We start from the raw sequence: 20103 nt of genomic DNA, 5'->3' as shown, positions 1-20103 counted from the left end.
CGCTACACCTTGGTGAAGAAAGGAGTTCTATGCGTTCATGTACAGAAATTGCTATACTAACATTTAAAGGTCAAAGATGTCCAAAAAGGGGAGGTCAAAAGCAGGATATCAGTCTCAACGGGCCACGGTTGGATCCTGCACAGCAAATTTAGGAGCTCTGTTCATTTTACAGAGCATTGCTGTATGGGTGCAGCCAATTCATGGTCTAGTTTTGCTCCTAGTAAAACAAACATCTTTTAAAAAATTTTGTCAGTGATGTTATTGGGACATCTGATTTTCAGTCTGACATGCAAAACATCTTCTGAATTTATTTAGTCAGTTTCTGTAACCAAACAACATCCCTTTAGTTCTGCTTTTCTTGCCTTTTGGAGCAGGCAATATAAGGACATGCAAAGACGACAGAGGAGTTTAAGCAGAGGATGGACAGGCTCTTTTTCAATAGTATATTGAATTTTAGGCATCCCAGTACTAAGCAGAGGGAGGAAGGCCAATGCTTAGTGTGCCAACCAAGAACATTTAAAAGAAAGGGGCTAGAGAGAGTTCAAGAAGTCCTGAGGAGGATTTTTTAGCAGGAGATGGTCCATTGGCTCCCAGCACCATTGAAGAACCACAACCAGCCTTCCCGACATCCCTTTAAAACCACTGGATAATGAGACCACAGGCCCTTCCCCTTCACTATTTGGGGACATCCAGAACTGGGGAGTGTCAGTACCACTGAGGAAAACAGAATGTGCTGGAGCAACTTGTAGCTCAACTGGAGATTATTTATTAGATAAGTGGACTAATGAATCGGAAGGGAAGAGATTGGCTGAAAATGGTATCAAGGTCAAATCTGCCCCCTCATGTCCTGCTTTTCTAATGCTAGTATTTGAATAATAGAAAGGGCAAAAGACAACCATAATCAGAAGACTGAAAAGGAAAAATAGAACAAAAATTGGGTCAGATTCAAGCTAGCAGTGAGGTGGATCAACATCCCACACGGTTAGAAACTGCACAACAGCAGCGGCAGCACTGGGAGTTTCAGACTCTTCACCTGACGGGAGCGTGGGGTGTGGATCGGGACTCGCTGCTCTCCCAGGACAGGGTATGAGATGGTCTCCTGCTGCCACTTCATTTGCACGCTGCGTATCAGCATGTCTGAGAACACACATTTGCTACAAGTACTAAAATCCTTTTGGCTTTTCCCAGCTGATTGATAGGGAAGGTGGAGCCATTAATTACCCATGACTAGTTAACAACTAGCTTTCTCCCAGCCATTCTAGTTGCACTGGAACGGTTTTAAAAGTGGAAAAAAAAAAAAGTGAATTTGCTACTATTGCTGGAAAGTGTGGCTAACAGGAGCAATCCCCATGCAATTCATCACTAGCAAAGGGGGAATTTAGCACATCACCCTCTTGTCTGTCTGTCCGTGGAGTGCCCTCAGGCAGGTTGCTGGGAAGTCAGAGGTGAATGTGCTGGTGTCTAACAATTCACTGGTAAATTGGAGGCTGGCGGGGTGGAAAGGGATGGGAGAGATAGTAGATCTGACATGTGTAAGTCAGTGAGGTACAGAGCTCTGCTCCAAGCTCATTTACAGCAGCAGGTAAAAATCCCGCTGTGCCCAGCTCTAACAGTAGGCTCTCCCTCTGGGCTGAAGTGATGGGAGCTGTGATGACAAAAGCAGAGGCCAAGAGCTTTTGCTTTGCATCTCTTTGAGGAGGTGATTAGAAAGAAACATTCCCCTCTGGATCTCGTAGTAAAGCAAACGTTTTCTGGCACTTCTCCCACCTTAAGTGAAGCTTTAACCCTTAGCACTCAGCAGGACCCTGTAGGGAACTGCTCTGCACACAAACCCTCCTCCATTCCCACCTTCCGAACTGGGAGCTCTCCGAGACGGGGTGATCATCTTGCCATCTCTGGATGGTGTCCAGGGCTCTCAGACTGCAGAAGAACAGATAATGCATGTCAGCTTGCAGGAGGCTTCAGCTATCAGGACCTGAGTCTGGAAGTGGGTGCGCAGGACACAGCACCTCTGTCCAGATAGAACTCCCAGGACAGACAGCATTCTGCCCCTGGAACAAGCTGAAGTACAAGGCATAAAGTTACTACCCAGGAGACTGCTGAAATGCAACAGAATCATCTTTGGAAAGAAACAGACTTGGATTATTGCTCGTGTATCAGCGCTTGGGTGCAGCAGCCAGCCGTCCAACCCCTGCAGGCTTCCCCCTGTGCACACAGTCGTGAGAAAGGGTTGTCGTACCAGCTTTAACAAAACTGGGCTTAAGTGAAGCAGTGCTGTCTGCCTGAGTTTGCACAAGCGAGAAAAAGTACCATTGTGAAATGCAAACCGCATTTAAGAGATATTCCCTTCTGAAACACCAGGACAGCCTTACTGCCATTTAAATGCGACTCATTTAGCAGATTCCCACCTGGCATATGTAGGCGACAGTCCCATAGCATCTAGGGAGCTCTTTCTGAAGGATACTCTGCCATCTGCATGGGATGAACACTGAAAATGTGGAAAGACAGCGTGTCATTAACAGAACCTCAAATAAAATAAATAGGTAGCCCTACACTGATAGCTATGCATTTTCATGCTTAATTAAAAACATGAAGTGGCCTCAGACTTCCCAGACAGCTTCAGAATCCACAAACCTGCCCCTCGAATAGAGGCTCAGCTTGCTGCGGAGCAAACGGGGCCTGATTATGCACACAGGGCCGGGGGAAATGCTGCATTTTTTCAGAGAAAAAGCCTGATGAAACTATTACGGCTGTGCCTGCCTCAAAGCATGCAACTCCTTGCCCTTCTTAGTAACCAATATCTCATACAGAAAAAAAAGGAAATAAGTGCAACTGCTCAGACAGCTCTGAGCTGGGTGCCCGGAGCAGGGAGGGTCAGGACAGAGCAGCCAAGCCCTGACAGTGTGGGCACAGCCTGAATTTGGGCAGCTCTAGGAGCAAGTCTCTGTGGGCAGCCTCAGCAACGGTAGAAGCCTGCAAAGTGTTTTGAGATCCTCTGAAGAAGTAGCACATATAATTTCCTACCATGTGGTAGCATAAGGAACAGTTCCTACCCAGTTCCTATGGCAGCTCATATAATGCAGCATTTTATTCTGATGGTGGGAAGTGGCATCTTCCCCCCCTCAACTTTTTACAATTGAGTTTGACTGTTTTTTCCTGGGAAAAGCTGTCCGGCGTCTCTTCAGGCACGTTACATGTGCATTGCCATGCGAGGCAACCCTACCCTGGGACCCCTGCGAGGGGCCCTGCAGAAGGCAGATCTCTGTGGGGCTGAAAACCCCATGCTGAGCCCCAAAATGTATGACCCCCAATCCTTCCCTGCGCTCTCAGAAAGCAAAAATCACATTTGGCAAAACCAAAACAGTTGGTTGGAGAGGGCCTGTTGGTAACAGCTTCATGCTAATTCACAACAGGCTCTCTGGACCCAGGTGCAGGGGGTGTGGGGACCGGCCCCACGCCTGCATCCAACCTGAAGAAGGCTGGATTTCAGCAGTGACAGCATCTGTTTTGGAAGGGAATGTGCAAAAGAGGCTCACGTAAGTGAAAAGTTGTACATCATAAGTTTAACACAAGGCTTTTTCCTCTTGCGGGTTTGTGGATTGAGGTATGTGGCCACAAAGCTGTGCTCCTGAACTAAAGAAACAGAGGATGCTCCTCTGTCTCCCCTTTATCATATCCGCCCTCTTGGAACAAGCCCCCCCGCACCGTGTCCCAGCAGTTAGTTAGCATTGAGACAAGAAGGGAAATACTTAGCAGCCACTTAACACTGAAGGCTGAGTTTGGCCTCAAAGGCTACAGTCCAGAGTCAAATGCAAAATATTTCTGTCTAGAGCTTTTTCAAGTCTTCACAGACTCCTGATGCTAGGTGCAGGGTTTTCCTGTCAACCCATTGTGTTTCCCAGACACAGCTCAGCACTGTGTCCCACTCAAATCCACAAAAAAGTACATCCTGGAAGGACCTTCCAGCAGCAAGAACGGCTTTGCAAGACAGCACAGGGAAGGGCCACCGAGCAGCAGCAAACACCTCTCCTGCATGGGGAAGGCTCCTCTGCCAGCCCGCAGCCGGGACAGCCCTGCCAGAACCCACCCATCTCCATCAGGAGTCCTAAAGGATCAGCCTTAGGAAACGGGCAAACAGCTCTGGATTAACATTCACACATAAATACTTTTATACAAGTGCACGCACTTAAAAATTGCTGGCAGTTTATTTAACCGTGAATTGAGCCCGGAAAAAAAATCCCGAGCAGAATGGATTTTGCTGAACAGCCCAGCTGACAATGCTGCAGCAATCTTGGTTAAAAAGCTGATCTTTACAGGAAAAAGCAGCAGCCCAAACCCAGAAGCTTGTATCTAAATTTTTGGACTTTTGAGATTGCATATACACTGTCATGCTACTTTGGTTTCTGCAAAAGATTATTTTTGTTGGTGTGCAAGCATTTATAAAGCCATGAAACCAAGAGGTCAAAAGCCAGACTTCCATCATGCAAGTCAGTTTGCAAGTTACTCGGTTTTGCCAAGACAGATTTGTTCTATCAGTTCCATAAGGAAGTTTCCATATTCCATCCATCACAGTCAGGCCCTAGTCAAAACAGGAAATCAAATAAACAGTTTAATTCCTGATCAAAAGAAAATAAACTGTTTAATTCCCGATCAAAACAACTGTTTTCAAAGAGCAAATGAAAACTGTTAAGATTAAAATGTTTTGGAATTTAAAAGTAAAAACTGTTGCGAGCTCTACAGAGCTCAGCAGAGCTCAGTTCCTCCAACATCATTAACAACTCCGGAGAGATTTTTGAGAAAGATAATGAACATTACCAGAAAGCATGAGAGAACAATTAAATCATACACAGTAGATTATGATTCAGAGCATTTTACAGTAAATCATGTTTCATCTTACTAAGATCTTATCACTGGAATTTTTTTCCTTTTACAGTATTATTTGTAATTTTAAAAAACTGTAAAAATTTATATAACCATAGGGTACATACAACTAAACAGACATGTCATGGGAAGAAGAAAACAGAACCCCCAGCATGTCTAACTAACCTGTAGAGTCTGAGCTGAGCTATTTATAGGATTTCTCGTTTAAACAACAAAAAAGCCAAGATAGATTCGTGTCCTGCAAGACAGTTTCTGAAAGCTGACATAGAACATTATGATGGGACATCCATAATCTTTGGAAAGTTCGAAGCCAGTAACCGAGAGCTGGAAATATGTATCCATTTTAAGCAGAAAGACCTTGGATAAACTCTGAGCTGCACTTTTTCTCACCCAACTCATTCATCACCTGGTAACAAATATTCAGGTAAGAATCCTTCAGCATCCCCAATAATGGAAGAAAGCACCCATCAGGTTTCACAGATTCCTCAAATCAGCTGTCATAAACGTACATGAAGTGACATAATCAATCACAGCTACCCCTAATTTGTCTAGATTTTTTCCTCCATTCTTTTCATATTGGCAAATTCCTCCTACTCATTCTTTGTTGCAGTCACGGGCCAGGGTACAAACCGCAGGCAGGATCACAGACCCAGCGCTCCCTCCCCCTACCCAGCAGATTGTGAAATGTTTATGACCTGGCTCTTATGGCTCTGGAGGTGCTGAATGGCCTTTCCCCCTCCCTCCAAGTCTCAGCTCCTGATGAGCAGCTACAGACCAACTTTTAGCCAGTTTGGTCCGTAGTTGTAGCTTTTATTGCCCAGTTTGTCTCTTCAGCTCACATTTGTAAGCTCCAGAGTGGATTTTTCCCTGGGTAACACTCTGCAGCTCAAAGAACTCTTCTTGTTTTTATTACATCCTTAGTGATTAAAGGGATATTTAAACCACACCACACCACGCACCCTGCTGTGAATATAAAAGCCTAACATCATTTTGGATAGATGTGTTTAGAAAAATAAATAAAAAAATAGCCCTACTATAGTGGACAAATGCTTCTAAGTTGTTAAGAATATTGGGCACTCGAATGTTTTAAATACATTGGTTGCAATTCCTTGGGAAACCAAGGGACAATGCATGGCTTTGAGCTATCTGAACAGTTATACAGGCAAGCTCCACTGGGACTGAGGACAACAGAGGTGTGCAGTGACTGCGTTATACTGAAAATACTGGATTTCAGCTACTTAGGCACAAATGACTTCAATTTCTTCTCCTCTCTAACCTCGTGATCACTAACGCACACATAATAGGTACCATTCTTAGAAACACAATCTTTGCTGTTGTGACGGCAAAACTGTTTTTAAATGACCAGCGCTTTACAACCTAAGCTGCACCTGCTGACCAAATGGAGATACAAACAACAATATAATGCAAATTCAATGGAAATATTTTAATTCTGCTAAGAAGAGTGCTGGGGAGTGTGCAGGAGGAAAATGAAGTCATATTTGAGAGCAAGCACTCTTTCTGAGCGCAGATTAGATGGTTATCAACAATGAGGTCACTGGTTTTGCCACCCCTTAATGCTGCAGTTACTGGTTTAAGCTTCCGCAGGGAGCTACTGCCAGGTCAGATTCAGTGGAGTTAAGTCTGCCTGAAACACAGGTTTGGACTCACCACCGAGGAGCCGATGGTACTCCTCTTCCTCCTCGCTGCTGGCTTGCTTTGCTGCTTGGTGCTGCTCAGTTTCTTCCTCCTAATACAAAGTAAAAAACCAAAACAGATTATGACAGGGTGCAAGGAATATTCACACTGTGCATTACTACAGCATGTACCTGGTGGCCCATTGAGCTTTGACTGATGCTCCTTCTCATGACTGAGGCATTTAAAAAGGAGCTTTCTTGTTTGGATTCCCCGTGGTCTACTGTTATGTTTACTCACATTGCAGCCATTGCCTCAGAGCATTCTCAAAAACCCCACACGACCCAACTCATCCGTGCGACTTCTGCACTTCTGCCAAGTTGGGCTGAAACCAGGAAACTGGGTTAAAAAAATTGTTAGAGAGGAAACACCAGCAGCAAGATCATGCAAGTCTTTAGATCTGTTTCACACACACTTGTTAAGTACTGGTTATGACAGGACCACACATGTGACACAGATTCAAGCATGGGGAAATGTCCAGGCTTCTCTTACAAGATGCTGCTGCTTCAGAGCTTTACTGGTGATCTTAATTCTCTGGCAGGAAACTGATTCTTTCTTCCAGTGACTCCTAAGAGCTGGAAATTCTGGATGGAGCATCTGGGGAAAGGGGATCAGCCTTCTCAACAGCTTCTCACTTGTAGTGTGCACTGTCCAAAGGTGCAACGTTCAGGGTTTTCTGCTAGATGTTTAGGTCTCACAGTAAATACATACAACTACTTTATTATAGTCTGAGGTGATAAAATCACGAGCATATTAGGTGACTCAGATGCTGGACCCCCTTCTCCCACCTGGCATTGTCACTGGTGTTATTTGCTGTTGGCCAAAGCTGCAGCTGTCACAAAGCAGGTGCCCATTTTGGCACTTGGTGTTGTGAGCCACCTGCAGACAGGTTTCCTGAAGAACGCTAGAGCAGAAGTGCAGAAAGGCTCCATAACTCCTGTTCTTCAGAAGACGCTGTCTCTTACTTGTTCAGGAGATCCTGCGTACCTGCCAAAAAAAAAAAAAAAAAAGACGATAAAAACTGGGTAGGTGGAGGAAAAAATATACGGAAAAGTGAGGCTAGAAAGAAAGAAAGAAGGGAAAAAAAATGGAAGGTAAGACATAGTGAAGGAAAATAAAAATGTACCAGGCTGTATCTGCTTCTGCCATTGGTATTCTCCTGCTGGGCTCAGGGGTCCTGCCATCAGCTTTTGTACCCAGCTAAGGATTTACAAAAATAAAATCCTAGATTTCCACACATCATAATTCCTCCCACGGGAGGCACGACTGCAATCTAAATGTTGCTGAGTCTGGCAGAGCACTCCTCTTCCCCACTCCTAAGCCCAGGCCAGAGTGATGGCGAAGGTGTCAAGTTATTGAGCCACTGGGTTTCATCTCCCAAGAAGTGCCTTTGGGTGACAGCAGACACACTAAAGCCATCAGCCACTGTGTTAGGGCTGACAAAAGATTGATCCGTACATGAAATAAGCTGTTTCTCTGCAATTCTGAAGCACAAAGTTTACTGGCTGTTCTCTCTGCTTTCAGAGTGCTCCAAACAGCCCTCACAGGAGAAAATAGGACACAAACCAAGTCCACCTGGTTTATTTAACTCATGCACAGTGTTCATGATTCACCAAGCCATTTTCCATGTCCTGACAAACTCCTGCCATGGGCAGCTCCTCCTTCCTTCCATCACAACTTTCTTTTCTATCCCTTGTTATCCAAGAGCAGTTCAGAAACAGAACATTCCCCGCGCTGAAGTCTTCTCCTTCGAGGAATCCAGGCCAGAGCTGTTCTTGCAGCAAACTAGGATGGTCAGTTCCTCCCTGTCTTGTTTCAGCCCTAATGTTCATGAAAGTGCCAGATTCAGCTTTGCAAACCAAAGTCCTTTTCCCCAGAGTGGATTCAGCTCTGGCAGAGGCAGTGGGTACGTCTCATGGATCCCGGAGAGGGATGTTTGTCTTTGCCTGGTGAGGTCAGCCTTGAGATTGACTTCCCACCTTTCGGTACCTGCGTTACGGTCTCTGAGCAGTAGAAATGCAGCAAAACCATTGACTGATTGTTCAAAGGTGACTGCAGAGAAGTAAAACTCACATAACAAGGGGTGTTTAGGAACAGAACTTGTCAGGTTCTGGTTTAACACTTGCTGCCTGAATTCTTTCTTGCCTGAAGACAAATGAAAGGATACTTGCAGAAATACAGTTTCTTTTTCCATTTGCACCCAGGATCAGGAAACTCATAATAAAGGAAATCATCACTGTTACCTGCATGTCCTAACTGACCAGCTCTGGCTTCTGCAGTGCAGCCACTGTCGATGGTTTTGTGGCACAAGGAACTACAAACAGTTTCTGTGCAACATCCACATCAGTTATTTCTCTCTTGCCTTAGGTGAGACAGTGACAATGAGCCCATAGTGGGACTATCACAGTTAAAAAGTTACCTGATTAGCCTGGCCTCACGATTTGTTTGCTATCCTCAAAATTAAAACCAAAACTTGTATCTTACCAATATTTTACTCAGCAACATACCAAAGGTATTTAAAAGCCTCAGTCTATTTCAGAGATAAAAGCCTCAGAGATAGAAGTTGTGTTGATGGCTGAAGCCAGGGCAGGAGACAACTATTCTCAAGCAACCTCTCCCCAGGCTGAGGAATCCTGGGTTTCCTGAAGGCAGTTCTGCCCCAGCTTTTCCAGAAGATCTTCTTCAGAGATGGAATTAGGCCCTTAAGAGAGCTGTCATTTAAATGTACTTACCAATAAGAGGTCATCGTGCTCTCATCCCACGTTTAGCCTAGCAACGTAATACATTTTCTTCAGCAAATAAACCAGAATTCAGCAAAACTAAAAGCAACAAAATCAACCTTTTTTTTTTTTAAACATCATCCTCCTCCACCAGGCAAAATACTAAATATACATCAGTATTTTGGCAGTAGGGAAATATTCTCAAAACAACAGTATCACAGCAGTATTGCCTTCTGCTTTGGAAACGTGTTACCTTGATGTTTATATAGCCACAGGAGACCATTCAACAATGGCAATGTGTTAATTCCATTGACATTATCGCTCAAATTCAGTCACAGGAGTTGGTGAATTCTTTTTTTACGTGGCTCTTTCATCTGAAAGAGAGTAAGGCAGGACATAATGGATGGTTAGTAACATACTGTTAAATGGTTACAAGACAAAGGAAATTTCAACCGAGGAGTGGGAAAAACTGAAAAATCCAAGTCAGTCTTGATTAGAAAAAAATACTTGGTTTTGCTGCACAGAATTATCCCAATTCCTCAGCAATCAGAGCTAAGGACTCTCTAAAAAACTGAGCATGTTCTATACTTGCATGAGCTTGCATACTTATTAGTCTTCTCCAGAATTCTGCTCATGCGAAGCTCTGTTATTCACCATGACAAAAACTCAGGTGAATTTCTGTATCACTCTTGTGTAACTCAACCGTGGGAGCAGTTCCTAGTAGATATTAGTATTCACTCATTCACAATAGAAAAAAAAAAAACCAACATTGCTTAGCCATAGTTTTAACTAAAATGGTGCCGAATATAAAATGATAAGCAATCGAAGATCTACAAAAATGTCCTAGCTTCAAATTCAGTGGACACTTGGTGTTTTTTTTGTTTTCGTGGTTTGGTTTGTTTGGTTCTTTTTTTCCTCTTCCCTTTTTAATATTATTTATTTTCACAAGTAATTTCCATTTATTTGAGACAGAAAATGGAAGATAAATGGTTAATTGCAAAAGTCACCAGCTAGTGGAAAAGCTCTGATGCACAACTCAGTTCTTTTGACCCTTATGACTGAACCAATAAATCAATGGTGTTACTATGAAATAGGTGTGGAAAGGGAATATTGACAAAGCCCAGACAGAGAAGACACTAAGGAGGAGGCAGCTCCTAGTCCATCATATTCAGTAAATTCCACCAGCTCTGCTGCTACTGTTCTGAAAGCCACCAGGATTTCCTTGCTGGAACAATATCAACCACGGAGGACAGGAGAGAAAAGCTGCTAAAGAACATGGTATTCCTAATAAACACCCTGGTCCAGGTGTCACACAAAACCAGGTATCACTAAGCAGAACTTCATTTCATAATCTTCCTTCCTGCAACTTACACAGATAATGTCAGTTGCTCTCCAAAGTTCGTCTATATGCCACAGCCATCGTAATTTTATGGAGAACTACTGGGGGAATTTTGACTTCCTTAGTACTGCTCTCAAATGAATCTAGCACAATTCTAAAACTACAGTTTGTTCCCGTTTACTCCGATTGATTTGTTATCAAAAAGCTCACATTATATCGTCATTTTATGAGCACACCCTACCATACCCAAGTCTGTTCTTCATAGTCACTTTCCTACATATTTCATTTGGGCTGAAATTTTTACTCAGCAGAGATAATTTCACCTTTCTTGGGCCTTTTACATTTTCCATTGGTTAACTGTGAACTTTCGAGTTTGCAAGTGCTAAGGAAGTTGAGTCTATTTATTTTAAAGCACCTGTTTTCGATGGAAATTTCAGTTGTAGAAATACTTTAGGTCACTAAATAAATTGTATACAATTTAAGCCCAAGGTGAAATATAAGCTGCTGATACACTTTGCTATCTTCATTGAAATCAACAGTAGTCATTTATATTTAGGTACTTAGTCGAATCAGGCACATATTTTAGATGAAATATTGTCCTTTTCCTCTCTCCCTCTTCCCCAGCAGACTCTCTGCACTTGGAAATAGCATTTACATATTTTCATATTCTTTGCATTTACTTTTCCATTTGTCCTCGCAGTACTAAACAAGACGACAGTTGCTGCACTTTAGATCTGCGTCGCCATTACTGAAATGTGACCACGCACACAAACTGGGCATTATAATGGTAATGTAAATATTTGAGTTTTGCTGAAATTGCAGGGAGTTAATCTCATTAAAAAAGCAAATGCAGCAGGAGTGCATATAAGCACATGCTATTGACTCACTCTCACATTTAAATTGAATTATCAATTGTCTAAAAGTGGACTCATCAATTCAGACGGTAAGATCCCCAGAGCCGTGATGTGCATCACGTGCAGTTGTCGCAGGACTTGGTGTCTGCCCCTTCCCAGCTGCCAACACCCCTGTCCCACATCCCTCAGACCAGGCCGGGCACCTGCCACCCCCGCTGAACTGGGACAGACTGGTAACCAGCGGGCGGCACTGGAAGACACAGAGGGATTAAAATGCCTCTGAGGCTGCTGGATTTCTAGGAATCCTGCACTGCTTTCTCATTTTTCTTCTTACAGTGAGAAAACCTGCTATAATATAGTAACAACTTCCGAAGTACAGGCCTGGTAAAACTTGCCATTGCGGGAGAATCCTTGCTCAGTTCATGGGAAGATGGATTTTAGAGACGATGAAAAGCATCACGGTGTGTCCAAGAGTGTACCAGTAAATGCACTCGGCTTGTTTGGCTGCTATGGAAAGACCCACATCTGTCTTCTCACAACTAAAATGTGAGCTGGCCGCAGTGCCGAGATACCAATGGCTGGTTCTAACCGCACTGGCAGAATTTAAATGCTTCTTTCTGCAGCAAAGCAAAGGGATCAACAGATCCCAATCATCAACAAGAAACTCCCACGCTTCATTTTGCAGCAGAACTTTACGATGTGCAAACCCAAGCTATTATTATGTTCAAGAAAGCCAAACTAAAAATCATCTTGTACCACTGCTACTTGCTGCGAGACAACACATCAGGCTCTTTGTTTTGCTCCCAAGAAAGCCCATTTACTTATTAAGTATAGGAAGCATTTCCAGCCGTGCCGTCTATTGGGAAAGTGGTAGCAGCACTGTGTTTTATTTGAGCTTGCACTGATTACTTGAGAGCACAGCGTTGCAAATTGATGTTGTAAGCTCAGTAACTTCCACTATGAATTTCTAAACCCTTTTTTTTTTTTTTTCCTAACCCACTCTAACTTAATGGAAATCTAATATACAGTCTAGACATTCCTAAGTGACACATTTCCATATTCAAACTACTGCTTTCTGACATTCATATGGCATGGTGGTTTTATATGTCAGCTCAATTAACAAGTTAAGCTATTCTTTGAGAATACATCTAGTGCCATCTCTTAAGAGGAAAAGAAAATGATCATTGCAATCTTCTTGAAGGAGTTATATTTATATATACCCATGCACTTAAGAAGAGAAAATGTGACTCTTCACACATTTTAGTGTGTAACTTCAGGAAATTATCTCTCTGGTGTGATTTATATTATAAGGAATCAAAGAACACTTCTAACAACATCCTTTACTAATTACTACTGAACAGTAACATGTTCAGTGCTATATTAGATAATAGTTCATGCAATGTGTATTTGCAAATAAAACTCAGTTGCGTATTATTTCTAGCGAACAGCCCTCCGTATCTGTCATATCTCCTCAGAACAATAAAAAGAAAAGAATGTGAATAAGTAAGACAGGTTCTTAAGCTAACTGTAGTTATACATGACAATTAAGAATTCACACAGGAAGAACTGTGTCTAAAATGCCTTTGGCCTGCCAATGGCCTTTCACTTGTAGTTAGAATAATATCCCTCTAATTAAAATTAAATTAATACCAATACATTGTGGTTCTCATATGCTTACACCATATATGAACTTTGTTTTCAACACATTCCATTTATACTGGAATTCACTGTTGTTTGCAGGATCTCTGAAACAGAAGGGAGAGAAAATATAAGCTGAGAAATAAAAACTGAGAGGGGGATATTGTTGTCTAATCTGAAAGCAAATCTACTTTTTACCATATACGATAACTTGGTTTTAGATAGGCAGTTTCCTTCAATAAGACAATGTACTTAGAAAGACATCGCAAAGTGCTCATCCCACTGGGATTTTATAATTGAATGCTTCTGTACCAAGCCATATACACAATCATTTAATTGTGCAGATAAATCTTAAATGCAGGCAGAAGCGGGATTTTACTTTTCCCTTTGGTAGAAGTGACTTTGTTTTTCTGGTTTTGCCACCAGTTCACGGCCTCAGCTCCATCTCACTATCCTGGTCCATGTGCGTTTCCGCAGGACGACACCAGGACTCGATCTTACCTCCCGGCTACTTCAGATAACAGAGGCTGTTATACAAGATTTTTTCCAAGCGTGAAAGCTACATATTTCTCCCATGATTTTCATAAACATTTTTGTCCCCAACTAGAATTTTACTTTAATGAAGCTATCTCAAAACACTTTATAGATCCATGAGTTTTACACTGGTACAAACCTCATGCCACTGCTATGAGCTAGACTGAATTAATCAGGATTTACGCTGACAAACCTGAAAGTGTTATTTGCGTCTCTCTATGTAAGATTAACCGTCAAAAGATACTCTTTCCCTCCCCCATTATAATGTGCTGCACATTAAGAAAACTGAAAACATCCAGTAGGCTTTTTATAGGGGAAAGAAAAAGAAGAAAAAACGTAATTATGAGGCAAACATTTTCATGTAAAAGGCAAGTATACAATGGATGTGTTTTCCTGCTAAGTTGAGATTTCACACCCCCCCGCCCTGCTATGGCCAGGAACATGAGACAGAATCCTGTAAGGAGTGGATAAGGATTCTCATTCCCTCTGCTTGGAATCAAACTATGTAAGTATGAAAAGGACATACGCTACAGTACAACTGCAGAGGGCCCTTAGGTGTAAACGAACTAGAAAGCACCAATGTAATTCAGTCTTCCAGAAGTTTAAAGATAGATCCTGCCCATCCATTTCAGGGGTTGGGGGTTCTGGGTTTTTTTCCTTTTTCTTCTTCTCTGTCCTAGGGCCCCCTCTAGCGCTACCAGAGTAGACAGTGTCACTCTCAAATGACACGGGATGCCCTTTGGGCACAGGGCTACACAGGGATGCACTCAGAGCCTTGACATGGCACCCTGGCCACACCTGCCACATGCCTTGTTCTTATTCATACATGACATTTTACTAGGGATAAACCCATCCATAAGATAGAAAATATTTTGGAGCTAACATACAGAAAAGCCCCCTTGACAACCCCAGCCACTGTGCTGTGAGGTTGCATCTGAGCCTCCTGTGCAAGCACTGAACTCCTTCAAGACATGGTACACAGCTCATGCTTGGCGTAGACGTGTCCAAACGTGCACGTTTCATACACATTCTCTAAGGCCCTCACTCATTTTGAGGGTCAGCTGTGGCCAAAACAAATCCACAGGCAGCAAGATCCCCACGTTACATGAACAAAGCTGCAGAGAGGTCAGGGAGCTCTATGACAGCTTTGAAGACTGCAGAACAGGGGCTCTGGAGTTGCCTAACCAGTGCTTGCTGACAGGGTGTCATCCTCATACACGCACTAGATAAGCAGCAGGAACAAGAGATGCGTGATGAGATTTGCCTGGAGTCTCTAGGTACTAATGCCAAAGAGCCATTCGAGTGAAGCCAAGTTGTGCCCCAGAAGCCAAAACCACCTCAGATGCCCACCTGTTCCCCTTCCCAATGTCACCTGTTGCACTGTGCCCTGCAACAACAGCCCAGAGTCCCACAGGGAAGTTCTCACCGAGGCGGAACGGGGGCTCCTGCAGCCTGTGGTATGGCACCTCAAGGTTGCTCCCAAAATCCTGACACAAGCTTCAAAGCTCAGACGGCAATTAGCACTCAACACCTACGCTGAAGTTCGTACCACCATCTTCAACTGCAAGAACAAAGCTTCTTTATGCCAGCTTTACATGACTAAGAAAGAGATCACAAGATTTGTGCCTGCTGCTTTTTCTTCTGAGCATCCCAACTCATTCACCCTGCCACCTTTTTCCTTAAAAAACACGACAAGCATCTGCGAGAAATGAGTGAGGCTCAGTGTGTGACACTGCACGCACAAGCTACCTACACAGATTTTTTTAGCTTCACTGAAACATCATCATCAGCGCTAAAACCAGACAATTGAATTTAACGGCGCGATCCCACCCTGGAAGGTAAGAGTCAGTCTGTTCTCACCTGGCCCCTGTTTCCAGTAAGTTCATTTTGCCTCCTAGTCAGCTTCAGCTGCCACACCATCTTCATCTTTCCTGGTCCCTTTCTCCCTGAACATACGGTGTTTATTTTGGTTGCAGAAGACATTAATTTCATTTTTCATGAAGAAATCTCATTCTAATTAAAAACAAGACAAAAAACAAGCAAGAGACAACAACTGACAAGCCCTAGTATGATAAAATTAAGGAAGATACTTGGTATCTTCCTTGATTCAATATTTTGGTTGTGGAATGAAATATGATTAGCTTTTGAAGAATGGTATTTCTGAGACAGTGGGCAGAAGCCACCAGTGACAGCTGTGCCCCAAAAAATTAGTTCTTAGTAAGCCTTAGAGAAACAAATTCTTGATGGGCTTAACTATACATAGATTATATAATCCTTGTGCTAGGAAATGAAACTGCATTAAACACAACCAAATCCCACTACTATATACCTTAACAATGCTTATCAGCAAAAGAGATATCCTACCACGTTTTAAAATAATGCCCAATAACAGCACAGAAAGCATTTTAACTATCTACAGTTACTCTCAACATCCAATTAAAATAATTTTTCCGTTTGCTTTGGAACAAAAATGTTTTTGTTATTTGCCTTGAAGTCTTTAACAGTTTGGCTTTGTAATCAATTACTGGCAGGGAAAAACAAACAAGTCAAAGGCTCCACCTCTCCTTAGGCACCAGACATTCCTGTCCCTAGAACTTCACAGCGAAAAACCAAACCAAATACAAAAGCAAAATACTTCAGTAGCTGCCATTTATTTGTCTGGCACGTTAGAAAAACATCTGGGAACATCAAGATTTCAGAAACAACAGTTAGCTGGTAAATCCTGAAGACAGATGATGTGTTGACATTTGTTTACATTACTCACCTGGTAAGCTGGAACTTACCTATACTTGGATTTCAAGTTATAACAACTAGGATCAGACTGAAATCAAAGAAACTACTTCAAATAAACTCATAACTAACTGTAGTTTTACCATGTGTTTGTGTGTGTTTGGTTTGGGTTTTGGGTTGTTTGTTTGGGTTTTTTAAAAATTTATTTCACAAAATTACATTGCCAGGCTTCAGAAGATGCCATATAAAGTGAATACTTCTGTTTGTAAGGATTCGAAGTTCTTGCTCCAAGTACCTTCAGGGATGGTGCTTCAGACAAACATTGTCTGTAAGTGCATCCAGTGACCCTGGCATCTTCACTAGAATTCCACAATTTGGTTCCTTGAACAGAAGAACCATGCGAGCTGTACTTACAGGGATGGTGTCACGTCTGGATAAGCAGAACGGCTCCTTCAGTGCGCAGGAGCAGCAGCACCTGTTGGGGAAGACGGCCCAGAGCTGAGCAAGACACCGTTTAGTGATGAGCAGAAGGGCAGGATTTGAAGGAGGTGGCCTCTGTAGTTCAGTCTCAGGAACTTCTTGACAAAGAATCCTTGAGCTACTCGACAGCACAATGTGAATGAAAGATCATAGACAAAAAAAACCCCCAAAACCACAACAAACGACAGGTAAGAGTTTTGAATACAGGCTAAAAGAACTTGTACAGCTTGAAGATTAAAATGACTTCAGAGCAGATCAGCAAAGTTCAGTTCTCTTTGCTGACAGGAACCGTTTCAACTGACTATTCTAACTTTCCTTAACCAGCAAGAAATTAAATATTTCTCAAAAAGCAGGACTAGAAGTCAGAAGAAAGCTCAAGATCAGGCATTTTAGCAAGCTCTGGAGGGAAAAAAAAAAAGGGGGGGGAGGGGGCAGAAAGTGTAATGTCAAGGAATCCTAAAGAAAAATAAATGAAAACGACCATTTTCAGTGACCAAACTCAATGCTCTCTGTCTTCATACACCAAATGCATGCTAGAGCGTGCACCGAAGGATTTAAATGTTAGATATTCATTTAAGAATATACGTAATACACATCAGCCAAAAGCCCAGGTAGTCTACTTTATTTGGGTGAAAGAGCCCTATTAAGAACAACTCCCAAGCCATGTCCCATTTCTCACTTTTTTCCTGTGCTATCTGCTAAAAAATAAAGATCATGCCTGACTATGTAAGCTACCCGAGCCTATTACCTGTGATATACACTACATTCATAACCTGCACCAAAGGAAATACCCATTTGCTTTTACCAGTTACCTGATCTTTTCCACGTCAGTTGCATCCAGCTTGCCTATCACTTGTAAATTAACAAGTTACACAAACAGTTGTTAATAAGCCCAAGATGGATATGCTCACTTGCTTACAAATTACATTTTGTTCAAAACAAATAACTCAAAATATGAGAATAAGCTTGTAATACAAAGTTTGATGCTACTTCTTTTTATTCAGGGTCCATTCACCATTCGTATGGTGAATGAGAGCGATCACCATAAGAGTGCATTAAATGCTAATTTGTACAGCCAAATATTCTATGTGATCCTGTTTACTACATATTGTCTTACCCCTTACGTTGTTCGTGAGCACACAGACACACTCAGACAGGTGAGAAAGAGTTCAGAGCACATCTCCGTGGGGAAGTGAACCCCTTGCAGGCCATCCTGGCAACACTGGGGTTCTGGGTCACACAAAACCAAATCCATTTGAAGAGCTCTGGCAGCCTTCAGAAAAGGAAGAGGCTTCGCCACCCGCTTCCTCCACCACCTTCTTATCCAAGAAATAAAAGGAAGGGAGGAGCAGTATTTTTTCCAGAACCTTGCCCTCTCAGATGAACAGAGACAACAGTACATTTCAACTTTATTAGAAAAAACCAGAAGTTTATACAAAGCTCTGCATTTTACAGAAAACCACCTCTCCCAAACAAAAAAATCTGACATTGCAAGCTGTATGCATTTTTTTCATATACAAACATATATATATGTACATATACATATATATATGTGTGGGCACACGCGTGTGTATATATAGTGTGTGACATGTATTTTTTTGCATGATTTGCATTCATTATTTTACGAAGTTAACATTCAGTAGAAAAAAAAAGGATCTTTGTCACCATTATTTTCTCATATAAATAACTGTGAGCAGTCCCTCTACGGATAGATAAAAAACACCTTTTCGTGTCATTCTGTAAAAAACAGACATTACTGGAATGGTATTGAAATCTTTCAAGCTTTTTCAATACCACCATAAAAATATCATCTAGCCCCCAATTCAAAATGCTTGTCCAAGGCATTAGAAGAGAAAGGACTGTAAGACAATTCTGGAAAGATCAGTTCTTTAAGCCAACATTCAGGTAGATAATTTTTGCTGGACCTCGTACGTTGGTGTGAAATGAGCAGAAACAGGAGGCCAACCTCTCTGTCTGCCTGGAAACGCTGGTTCTTTGCCTGTTGTCACCCAGTCACATTCCAGCAAAGCACCCAGCAGTGCCAAGGAGCCGACTCACACAGCTCACCCTTCCCACCCCACAACAAAGCCACAGACTTTCTGGATGCAATTAAGACCTCTAACAGCTCAGCGAAATTTTCCTACTCCATTCACCTTAATAGGAGCTGTTCGACTAATTGTGGCATGGCTGGGCAGACATTAGGTTGCTGAATTATTGGGAGAAAAACTTAAACAGTGCAGAAAATACACAAGGACAACTAAAAGAAAGAAAATGTTGTAGAAAAAGAGCTACTCCCAAGGCTCCGGTTTGAAGAAGCAGGAACAGTAGAGAGATGTGAGTCACAGCTCGAAACATCCTTGCATCTACTGGAGTCGAAGGTGGCGGCATGGTCCAAATTAATTAACTGCCTGGTAAACGATCATTCTTTCCGTCAAGCACCATGATGGGGAGAATGGCGTAGACTTTGAAGGCAATACGAGTGGTAGTGGTGATAACAAAGGTAATGAAAGTGCAGAATAGGATGATGCCGATTAAATGGAGAGTAATGTCAACAAAGGTGTTTTGACCGCCAGAGATGCTGGCAACAAGAAGAATGGTTAAATGATTGGTGTTGGTGATGGCCAGAATTCATTCATATGTCCATGTAGTCATCATCTTCATCAGTATCACTTTCCAGTGAGGACTCCTGGCTTGAGGTCTCTAAGATTTCCAAAGCTGGCTGACAAAGGGTCTCCTTCTTTACATTCGCTGCAGACTGAGCAGACAAAATAGCAGACTGATCCCCAAAAGAGAGAGAGAGAATATACTGCTAAGTAGTCAGGATAAACCCATGATAACAGGTATAAAAGCCAATTGGTTGCTATTCTTTCACATTCAGTAGCTCTCCTACCTCTATAAAATATACAGCATCCTAATGTGAATAAACATTTACCAGTAGGCTTCTCCACAGCTAGTATTCTTGTAGTTTCCACTAACCTAAGAAATGCAATGGCTGCACCAGCTTCCTCACCCATTTTTGTAATTCTTTCGAATTCCCTAAGAAAAGGGGTAAGGACCAGAATAGCTATGATATCTCCTGTGGCAAATATTTCACCAGTCCTTTAAATCCGGCTTCTGCTGGTAACACAGAATAACACAGATAACAGCCATCATCTTCTTCCACTACTTATTCTACCTCTAGTTATGAACTGAGATAGCAACTACTGCTCCTTTCATACAAGTATTTTATTGAGGG

At 42.4% G+C, this 20103-nt stretch overlaps 1 protein-coding gene across 6 annotated transcripts in view; it reads right to left on the bottom strand.

Moving 5' to 3' along the window:
- Window positions 1–17860: 17860 nt before the first annotated feature.
- CABIN1 (calcineurin binding protein 1) overlaps window positions 17861–20103 on the bottom strand; it is a 105423-nt gene continuing 103180 nt past the window's right edge. For all 6 annotated transcript variants that reach the window (XM_065646143.1, XM_065646149.1, XM_065646147.1 and 3 more), the window contains one exon: window positions 17861–19644. In XM_065646143.1, the coding sequence (XP_065502215.1) occupies window positions 19501–19644 (144 nt within the window). In that variant the 3' untranslated portion in view covers window positions 17861–19500. The remainder of the gene's footprint in view (window positions 19645–20103) is intronic.

This window comes from Caloenas nicobarica, chromosome 16 (assembly GCF_036013445.1).
Source record: "Caloenas nicobarica isolate bCalNic1 chromosome 16, bCalNic1.hap1, whole genome shotgun sequence".
Classification (NCBI taxonomy): domain Eukaryota; kingdom Metazoa; phylum Chordata; class Aves; order Columbiformes; family Columbidae; genus Caloenas; species Caloenas nicobarica.
Note: the sequence above shows the minus strand (reverse complement) of the source record. Positions and strands in the feature narration are given on the sequence as shown.